Genomic DNA, 11,344 nt, shown 5'->3' on the forward strand with positions numbered 1-11,344 from the left:
GCCCGATTTTGCCACGATTTGCTTGACGTAGGGTGTCGTGGGGATTCGTAAACGACAACCGATTCCGCGTCTGCGATGCTTCATGACATCACGACAGAAAGACTAGCATTTTTCATTTTTTTTCCGTCGTCCACGACGAGTTCTGTCACATTGGTGACGTTGACCAATAGCAGCACAGAAGCTCTTTCATACACCGGTTTCAAACATGGCGAAACGAAAGAGAGATGATGGTGCTGCTAGGTGGAATTATGAGATGGAGGAAAGGTTCGTGGAGCTGTGGCAACAGTACTCCTGCCTGTACGATGTGTCATTGAGGGACTTCCACGACAGAACAAAGAAAGAAAAATGCTGGCAAATTATAGCGGAAGCGCTTCAGCAATGTTTACACTCTTGTTTTCGGAAGTCAGTCGCTAGTTCCGCCTTCTCGATGACATCACGTGCGTCGTTAAAGACGGCACGCAATGAATGGTTGGGAAGCAACGTGTAGTCTGACACGACAAGATTTTAGGAGTCAAAATCGTGTAATCTGACACAGTGACTATCGTGAACGACAAAAATATCCTGTAGTCTGAACCCGGCATTACACTCCATGCGCGAATCGGTGGGCGGGGCTAAACAGGCAGTGATGTAGAAGCAGGCGTTGATCGACCTTCTTCTGGGGAGGCGGGGTTTAGCCACATTATTATACGTCATAATGTGGCACATTCCACAACCTGTCGTTTTGGCAGATTGACTTCAAAGCTGTTTTTAGACTAACAAGAAAGTTTTGAGTTCTGAAACTTACAGGACGTTTTTATAGTACAACAACCTTTTATATGTCAAAAGGGAATTTTAATTTCCAGTTCATGACCCTTTTAACAGTTCAGAACTACCAGGACTTTTCATGCTGAAAATTGTTTCGCTGTTTTGATGTTGAGATTTGATTTATTAAAGGGTCTTGTTTTGAAATACTCCACTAATATAACTCTATAAATATTAAAAGCCATATTGCACATTATTACTCTTTTAAATTATTTTATCTCCTTTACCTTCTCAATATATAGTTTAGCTGTTAGTTCCTTATGCTGGTAATGCAGTAGTTCGTAATCCTGGACCTGGGAACCCCAGGTCTGCACATTTTGCACACCTGATTCCGATCAGCTCTGTAGGAGAGACTCCAAACTAATAAAGTGTGTCAGATAAGGGAGACATACAAATGTGCAGAGATGGACCAGGATTAAGAACCACTGCTGTAATGTAAATTTTAACATTTCAAACAACACAGACACCAAAATATTTATTTTCAATGTATTTATTATATTAAAAAATCGCAAGTTGCAAATTTAACATCCTTTCAAACAAAACGTGATTAGAAGCAAAGCAGACTAAATTCCTTCTCCTTTCCATCAAAAACGGAAAGGCTAAACCATGAATGGATGCAGTATCAGGCTACATTCCAGGCTGAAGAGCAATACACCTTAAAGTAGCTTGCTGAAAAACAAAACATATAGTACTCAGTCAGAATGAACATTTAAGTGTTTTATGTACCTGAATGGACACAAAGTATTTTTTCGGTGGAATCATTTAAAATCAGGTACATTATAGTAAAACTATTAGTAGGTTATAGAAATGGAACATAAATTAATAAATCTCTACATAAATGAACAAACAAATTTTAATTTCAAACATCAAACAGAACCAACAGAAAGTTACATTTTACAAAACCTATATAGTAATCTAATTCAAAATCACTCAAAACATTGAAACTCATCTTTAGATTCACATGTGGTTATAATTATTGTTAGTCACACATGTATCAAAATGATTTTCAAGCCTCATCTGGCACGACATCAAGTCTAAAGATTCTTGAGGGGTCACAAAGATAACAATTACAGATCAGACCCTGCAGCATTTCGGAAGGACAAATATAACACAGCGTGGGAAGTGTAATTCCACAAAATGACTAGACAACTCTTCTGTGAAATGTAAATAGGTCAAAAACAAAAATGAGAGGTTGGTGTCCTTTTGAACTCTTTTTCGTTTCGAAATGTTATTGGTTTTAATAATAATAATAAATAAAAAATACAATGGACCTTATCCAAATTATTCAATTACTGTTAACACTGTTAACCAAAGAATTTAAATTCTGTCTTCATTTACTCACTCTCATGTTGTCTCAAACCTGTATGACTTTCTTCTATTACACACACACACACACACACAATAAACTAAAATAATAATAATAATAATAATAATAAATGAAATATTATATTAAATGTAAAAGTAAATGTGATCTAAACAACTTTCATTCTTTCATACAGGTTGTCTAGATGTCTGAAATGGCATTAGGATGAGTAAATGATGACAATCTTTTATTTTTGGTTCAACTATAAAACAACTATTAAATCTTGACCATGTTCATTTGTCTATGACAGATGTGTTACTTTGTCAAGCAAAATGAAACAGCAAAGGTTCAGGTTATAGTTATATAACATGTAATCCCAGCATTTGCGTGAATATCGATACCTATCATCTGGCAAGTCACCTTTTTGTGCATTTGCCTCAAAAGATGACTGCATGGGCATGCACAGCGCAGAGTAGTTCAAGAGCAAGGTAACTTAAAAGTGATTCACACAATGCAAGCATTTTCATTACTTTTACCAGTAATGGCTAACATTAAAGCAGATGGTAGTCATACACAGTTACAGGCTAACATATGATGTTAGAATATATATCAGGGCAATTTAACTATGTCTACTGGAGTTTTTGAGCATTAAGGACCATGCAGTGTATGCACATTACAGGTCTGTCCCATCATATGGTGTTATATATATAAAACATGCACAAGCCAAATGAGGTCACCATAACGTATGCATTACTTCTGTAACCCACATAAAAAGATGATGCTAAAAGGAAAAGGCTATTTTATTGCCAAAACTTGCACAGACTAAAGGTATCATGTGCATTGCGCTGCATCAACAAACATTGTTATTTAGTTCCAAGTATTTTGAGCTGGTCCTCACTGCAGAACACAAGATCCAGGGGGCGTGGTTGGATCCAGATCCAACTCCTCCCACCTTACATATACCTAAACCTACCCGTCTCCACCCCCTGATCCCTAAACCCACCCATCTCCACCCCTAAACCTACCAATCTCCACCCCCTAGATGTGGATCCAACCACGCCCCCTGGATCTTGTGTTCTGCAGTGAGGGGCTACTGAATATTTTGGTTAATAGACATTGAATAGGTGAACAATCTCATTAAAAAAAGATCAAACAGATAATAACTCAGGTATACAATATACAGTTTGATTAAATCTCGGATGGATATGATAACTTTGTATCAATGCAAACATTCAGTTTCTTAAATACTTTGTAGTGCACATGTTAAATTGCTTTAGTGCACTTTTCACTAAACCAAAATGAGAATTCCTTTTTTAAAGGGGTCATATGATGCTTTTTTTAAAGATCATTATTTTGTGTATTTGGTGTAACAGAATATGTTGACATGCTTTAATGTTCAAAAAACACATTATCTTTCAAATACTGTACATTATTGTAGGTCCTCTATGCCTCGCCTCTCTCAAACGCTTCGTTTTCTACAAAGCCCCCTCCTTTGACAAGCGCAGTCTGCTCTGATTGGCCAACTGACCCAGTGCATTGTGATTGGCCAATCAGAGCAGACTGCTCTGATCAGTTGTTCTGGGTTCTCCCAAACAATAAATACAATCATTAATGGCACCACAATACACAATGCATGTGATGCAGACTGCGGATAACAGCTGGTGAAAATGTTAACGTAAATGCTACTAAAAATGAACAGAAAACAAAAGTGATCTGAATTATATTTCCACTGTAACATGGGCAAATCATAAAAACAAACATTTTTTTCAAAAGAACAAAATATAATAATCATAATAATCTCAAACATTTGAATACTTCTTAAGAATTCTATGCACTAAGCATAGTTAAAGTTCACAAACGTTTATATTGGCTTACCGGCAATTTGTTTTAGCCTGTGCAAAAAAATAAATAAAATTAAAAAATTACAACAAATGTTAACATAAGCTTTGATACTGGACTCATTCCTTACACATGGAACATCCATTCATGCCAACTGTCCTGGATAAAACTTCTGGACAAAAATTAAAAAGACAAGAAAAAAAAACAGAAGTACTGAAACACTGCCTTTTGCGCTCTCTAATTCCGTTCACTCAGAAAACCATCTAACCGTTTTTTTCCTGATCAACAATCACACTCCGTTAGCAAAATTAGCACTGGTTTCCTGACTTATGCTCTCTTTGACCTCTAGGGGCAGTGAATCAAAAAGGTGGTCCTCCACAATGAGGCCATTTCGGCGCAAGAGTCGGCACTGGCCAAGCTGTGCGGGCAGGCGATCCAGGCAGTTCCCCTTCAGCTCAAGATTAGTCAGCTGCAGCAACTGCCCGATTTTCTCTGGTAGCGACGAGATGCAATTGTGCCCAAGGGATAGGGTACGCAGCTTTGTGCATTTGAACAGCTGCTTAGGTACCACTTCCACCTTGTTTCCTGTGATGGCAAAGTGCTGTAGATTCTGGAGAAACCCCACCTCTGGAGGAATCACTACGATGGAGTTCTGACTAACATCCAGGTATCTAAGTTTAAGAAGACTGAACAGAGTGGTAGGCAATGTCTCTAGTTTGTTATGTGACAGATAGAGGAACTCTAGGTTTTTTACATGACTTATGGACAATGGAATGGAAATTATTTTATTGTGCCACAGTTTGAGGCAGTTAAGCCGCTTGAGGTGCTGGAAGCTGATGACCTCTTCAATGGTACGGATATTGTTCGATTTCAAGTCCAACTCCTGCAGGTTGGTCAAACTAAAAATTGCATGCGGTATCCTCTCCAGTTCACAATTGTGCAGCTCCAGTTCAGCTAGGTTCATCATCTTTTTCAAGCTATTTAACACCAAGAGTTTAGTACCATCATTGTGAACCACAAGTTTGATCAGGTGGGGTGATAAGTCCGTAATGTTAGTCGGGATCTTGGTAAGGTTGCTCTTCAGATGTAGGATCTTTAGATGCCTCAAGTCCCTGAGAGACTCTAATCCTATCATTTTGTTATTCTCGGAGTTCAGGTTTCCCACCAAGTAGAGCTCTCTCAAGTTCTTTAGCATGTAAACCCAAGTGGGAATCTCTCCTACATCCGTAAACTTGACATGAAGGCACCGGAGGTGATCGCGGAGAAAACTGAATGCAGTCTGTTCAACTTTGGCGGGGCAGTGGTAAAAGTGCAATTCGTGGAGGTTGATCATCTGGGAAATTTTCGCTGTGATACGTGCCTCTGGGATGAGTTCGAGTTTTAGGACCTCTAAATCAGTGAGGTCAAAGACCGCATCAGGAACACCTGAGAGCATAAAAAGATGCAGCTCAAGCTTGTCCTGTGCATTGCGAGTCACGTGTTGGCGTAGTTTCTCAAAGGTCCACTCATGGTTTAAGCTGATTTCTCGCAGTTTGTTCTCGCTTACCTCTGAGAGAAAGACACCGAAACGTTTTGAGTACAATTGGTCATACTGGTCCACCATGTGTAGGAGAAAAGCAAAGTCATTCTTCACATCTGGGATATCACTAAAACTGCTTTCTTCTCGAACTTTCTCAAAAGAGTACTCTTTAAGAGGCCGTCTAAATAGCCAAAAAAGTGTGTAAATGCAAACCAAGCCATAAACAAAAATGAGGACAATGTAGCTAACGAGGAGTTTTTTCAACATGAAAGCCATGTTATGGGTGCATTTAAATTTTGCGTATCCAGTTAAATGCTTAATTTCAGGCTCACAATCATGGTCGAATTTAATGGATGTGACGAAGGTCATGGTGTAACACAGAATCAGAATGAATTTGACAGTTTTTATTATTGTTTGAGCTACATAGAGTTTATAGATCATGTCGCTGTCTTCTACATGTGTGCGGAACTTCCTCACTTTCTCAAAAAGTGCTTTAGCTTGCTCTCCATCTTTCTTGTCAAGTATAGTCATACTTGGAACTTCAATGACTGGCTTCTCCGCAGAAAACTTAATGTTAGATTTTGCAAGCATGGGTGTGGACTGATTTGGACTTCCCTCCTCACTGCTGGTTGAAAGATGCTTTGGTAATGTAGAGGCTCCAGTCAATCTCTGCTTATTCTCTTCGGAGTCTTCACAGGCTGTCTCAGACAATGCCTTGGTTGTCCAAGGGGACTCAAAACACTTGCCCAAAATAGACACAAAATGCTCAATTTTGGAACTGGTCTTTGGATACTTGAACCAAAAGTTACTGCTTACCATGAGAACAATAGTGTGAATGAGAGCTAGATATGGAAAGTATTTTGAATACCATGGGAGGGCAACATGGTAGCACATCTGATTAACAAAGACATACTGCTGAAAATCCAGATTTGTTCGTAAACCCGTAGGCTGAGGTTGCCTGACAGCAGACGACTGTGGGAAGTGTTGGACAACACTGTCGGTTTGTTCTTTGCTTGCTAAAGGTGCAGCTGCCAATGTCACATGACCTCCTCCTGTCCCTAAGCCAAGAGCTTTCTCTGGTGGCCTTTCCACGGCCACAGGGGTTTGGTCCTCCACCGATTCCAGAACAGGAAGGCAAACCACCTGATCTTTGGTTAACTGCATGGTCCCGGCAAATATGGCCAGCATAAGCATGACCGCACCCAGGTAATCCATAAAGACGTCCCACCATGGTTTCAGTATACGATAAGTTGGCTGGATGTCATTTAGAGAGGCAACTTCTGTGAGGGTAAACATTCCTACATGAAGACATAAAAAACAAAAACATGTATTTAGTATATAGTATTATCAATGACAAATAAGAGTGTCCGAGAAAAGGAAAAAAAAAAACATTTAAAATACATGTAACAACTTCTTATATATGTACTCTGTATTAATGTTGATTTCACATGGCTTTGAAAAACGAATATTTTTCAATTAAATATTGGGATACGGGTCCAAAATCGCGTTAAAAATGTTTATGCTTCATTTACATAGCCTTCCTTACATGGTATCAGCCCATATATGGGTTCATTTGAAAGCTTAGTCTCTTCTTTACAAAGAATACCTTTTGGTTTTATGATACATAAAGCAGTAAAATTAAGCTTAGAAATGTATTCGTCCCACACACGAATTTCCGCCTAACCATTGCAAATAATTTTTACGAAGAATGTGTATTTGTGAAATTTGTCACCTCTGAGCAAACTTTCATATGGGTCACATTCCTACTCGTACTACTGCTTCAGTCAGCCTCAAACAGCCACAAACTCTATATTATAAAATATACATTTGAATTTGAGTATGTCAAATTTAGGCGAAAATACCAAAAAACACCCCAGAGCTTAAGGGGTTAATAAGTGTTCTGGTGTTATCATGAAGTGTACACATGTGGAAAACAACAACAACAACAAGTTATATTTTCAAAGGTAAAAAAAATATATATATATTGGTTTTTTTTTTCAGCTTGGCGATCAAATTAACATCTATTAAAATCTTATATCTATACCTTAATATAATAAAATGCATAATGCTATACAATGACTTGTAAAAGTTTTTACAATGTAAAAGTTTCATTTTTGCTCGTTCTTTAAGCTAATAAACACATCAAGTGCCTCAATGTTACACTCACTGCTATGTGAAATACAGGCTTGACATAACATAAATCTCATTCTCATATTCCATTAAATCAATGTCCAAATGCAAGGAGTGGTCTAATACACCACTAAAGATAACAAATGGTCCCATCGCTTGGGGAGACATCCTAGTGTCTCTGTCCTATATCAATTTTCACAGCACAGAGCTTGATCACTGCTCAGGCACTAAAGCATTGCATTAGACTTTCTTATTAGATTATCAGCCTTAGTAGGCATACTGTACTGCATGAAGACAAAAGTACTGCAGTGGTGAGCCTGGCCAAAGACAATGTTGTCTTTCATATCAAGTTGCAAGTCTCTGCACTAATATTCAGGCATTTTGCAGGGGTTCTATTGATGTGAGAAGCTAAACTTTCACATTGCTAAGACTTACCCATAAACATCCAATAGGCCAAATTGAATGACCTTCTCACTGTCAAGAAACAATTGACTCAAAGGCATAATGATTAATTATCTTGTATTTTACTTGGCTAATAAAGCTGTTATTTATATAAATCATAAATGTTTTAAGTAACATGAATTCATTGTTGGATAATTGAGTTATTCTCCTTAAAGCAATGTGTTATCAGATTACATGTACTATTACATAATTTTTATATAAAAAAATATTTATATATATATATATATATATATATATCACAGCACACACCGGCCCAGCTAACCAATCCCAGCACACACTGGCCCAGCTAACCAGTCACAGCACACACTGGCCCAGCTAACCAGTCACAGCACACACTGGCCCAGCTAACCAGTCACAGCACACACTGGCCCAGCTAACCAGTCACAGCACACACTGGCCCAGCTAACCAGTCACAGCACACACTGGCCCAGCTAACCAGTCACAGCACACACTGGCCCAGCTAACCAGTCACAGCACACACTGGCCCAGCTAACCAGTCACAACACACACTGGCCCAGCTAACCAATCACAGCACACACTGGCCCAGCTAACCAATCACAGCACACACTGGCCCAGCTAACCAATCACAGCACACACTGGCCCAGCTAACCAATCACAGCACACACTGGCCCAGCTAACCAATCACAGCACATTTCGTTTTTCAGAAGGCGGGCCTTCATTTGATACAGGAACTATTTGAGCCGTTCATGCCAGACTGGGGAGAGAGGTGTTGTAATAATGTAAAATATGTGAAAAATAATGTGCTTTTCGAACAACCTAGTATGAGAACCTGTTCTAGTACACCCCCAAATCAAAATCAAGACATTGTAAAAGAGCATAATAGGACCCCTTTAAGTTGACTTAGGAAAGACTAAAGGCTCTGTTGCACTTAAAACAACATTGCTTTGGTTGCATTGTTTTAGCAGCCTGATATGTCAACCACTGTCCTGAATTCTGGATAAGACAACATGTTTGTCCAAATAACGGCATGTTGGAGTGTCTAGAAAAGCTGTTTGGAAAGGATTTGCCATTTTATCTAAAGCTGTTAATTACACAAAAAATATAAGATAAACTTGAGGTAAACAAATGTTTTTGTCTGAAATCAAAATAATTGCCGTTTACTAAAACAAAAAGATGGCAAAACAATTTAATTTGCTTATTTGGAAATAGGTTGTCTTAATTTTTATTTCAATTTTTTTTTTGAAAATATAACTTTGAGAGAATAGCTGGGATTCTGACTAATAAATCCGAGCTGCAAAATTAATTCTGGTCTTTCACTCATTTTTTGATGAGAAGCCTCAGTTTTTAACCTCACCTGGGTAACACAACCTTAAACCACAAAAAACACAATTACCATCACAGCTAGCCTTATTTAACCACAGTCTGGGCTTTTACCCCCGTAACTAGGTCATGGCTGCATCTGTTATTCTCATGTGCTGTGTCTCAAACAGACATTTTTAATGACAATGCTGTTAACCAATCATGTCTCTTCATGTTATCCTGCACATTTCAGTGTTGGGGCAACCATTTGTGTACCATATGTACAGGTTGCTGTAGGTCAGTGAGTTAAAATAAAGTATTATTGTAATAGTGTATGAACATGTATGTATATGTGTAGGGGGGGGGGACGGATTAAAGGCTGAAACTGAAACTGAACAATATCTGCCAAGTCAAGTGTAAGAAATCAAAATCAGGAAATCAAGAATAATATTAAGGTTAACCAAAAATTTTAAATATCTTCTGCACATAATCCAGCCACCAAATGTGTCTAAAAAATGACAGCAAATTAAACTGGTAAATCTAAACCTAAATTCACACTTTTTGAAATTAACACTTTACATTAACTTGACTGCAGTGGTTGTGTCAACAACAACTGTAGTCCTGCTGGATAAAATTTTGGTCATGGGCAATGGTGTACAATATTATGAAACAAATTATGTAATATGCATTACCTAAAATTAGATAAATCAGTAACGTCTTACAAGAGACGTGAAATTCATATCACTTGTTATATATTAGCCGGTGCAACTGTTTGAACAGTCAATATAGTTTGTGCAGTCTCCTTCAAAAAGTGCCCAAACCATCTTTCTTTGACTGCACTGAACTACTCTGACAGTCTTCATAAACAAAACCTCAAAACAAGATACTCGACTATTTGTAGTATTTCAGAAATGAATGCATAACATAACGTATATACTTACTGTCGCATATAAACGTCATCCATGTAACACTTTAATTCCTGAGGATCTGAAACACATTTTATCCACTTGTCCTTGCAGTAATGGGGACACAGTTGTAGACAAATATGCTGTCCACTCGCGTGGGAGACGTCATTTTGAGCGCATTCACGCCATTGTGTTTCTATACCGGGTCACGCCATATATACCACAATGGTTTGCTTCCCAATAACGCGTAAACCGCGAGCAGAACGCGATTCACTGGAATATTGCCTATGAACGCAATCAGGTGTTTTGTCTTCGCGGTTCTGTGCAGATTAACGCCGCTCGGGCAGGAAACCGTTTAGGTCTGATGACACTGTTGTGTTAAAGCGGTAAAAGTGTCGGTACAAAATGAGAACTTACTAATAATTTACCAGAGAGGGCTTTATGCACATGTAAGGGTCCCCGCTCATCTCATTATTATGGTACATTCAGAGCTGCGCAAACAGCAGCAGTCAACCAGTCTGCACCAGTTCTCTACACTGCATATCCGCCACCTTTAAACCCGCACAAAGGCACATTTACAGGCTGATACATACCTCAAAACAAAGCTGTCATTTTAAAAACGTCAACGCTTCCACGATATCCATGCGTATGAAATGTTGAATGAGAAATGTGTCTAATAAACAGAAATGTACTGTCAAATAGAGGAAGTGCATGTGGGCGGAGCTAACGTTTACGGGAGGATTTACGCGCGAAACACCTGACCGGTGTCTTGAAATTACTAAGCAACCAAACCCGTTTGTTACACATTAATTGTTACACGTTTGAAGGCACTTTCCACGAACAGGGTACAAAATTGGTCTGAACCATTAGAAAACTTTAAATTCTATACATTTTAAGTACAATTCCATAAGCTTTTATTTGCATTTTCTATAGTATTATATAGACTACAAATAAAGTAGACACTTTATAAAATGTAAAAATAAATCAAATAAAAAAGTATGATAAAATGGGTAACACAGTTGCAAATTCAGCCGAAATTAAACTGTCACTCAGAAGGGGTTTGCTACAAATATTGGTTTGTAATTACTGCTGATTATTTATTATATATATATATATATATATATA

At 38.2% G+C, this 11,344-nt stretch overlaps 1 protein-coding gene across 4 annotated transcripts in view; it reads right to left on the minus strand.

Annotated features, from left to right (window-relative positions):
• Positions 1 to 3,984: 3,984 nt before the first annotated feature.
• LOC107730703 (volume-regulated anion channel subunit LRRC8D-like) overlaps positions 3,985 to 11,344 on the minus strand; it is an 11,953-nt gene continuing 4,593 nt past the window's right edge. For 2 of the 4 annotated variants that reach the window (XM_016541584.1, XM_016541585.1), the window contains exon 2: positions 3,985 to 6,760. In XM_016541584.1, the coding sequence (XP_016397070.1) occupies positions 4,233 to 6,758 (2,526 nt within the window). In that variant the 5' untranslated portion in view covers positions 6,759 to 6,760 and the 3' untranslated portion in view covers positions 3,985 to 4,232. Of the gene's footprint in view, positions 6,761 to 10,255; positions 10,503 to 10,812; positions 10,941 to 11,344 lie in introns of those variants that run through there. The other 2 variants (XM_016541583.1, XM_016541582.1) reach the window with 2 other exon arrangements.

Source organism: Sinocyclocheilus rhinocerous, unplaced genomic scaffold (genome assembly GCF_001515625.1).
Source record: "Sinocyclocheilus rhinocerous isolate Xijiao unplaced genomic scaffold, SAMN03320098_v1.1 scaffold1179, whole genome shotgun sequence".
In the NCBI taxonomy this organism is placed as follows: Eukaryota; Metazoa; Chordata; class Actinopteri; order Cypriniformes; family Cyprinidae; genus Sinocyclocheilus; species Sinocyclocheilus rhinocerous.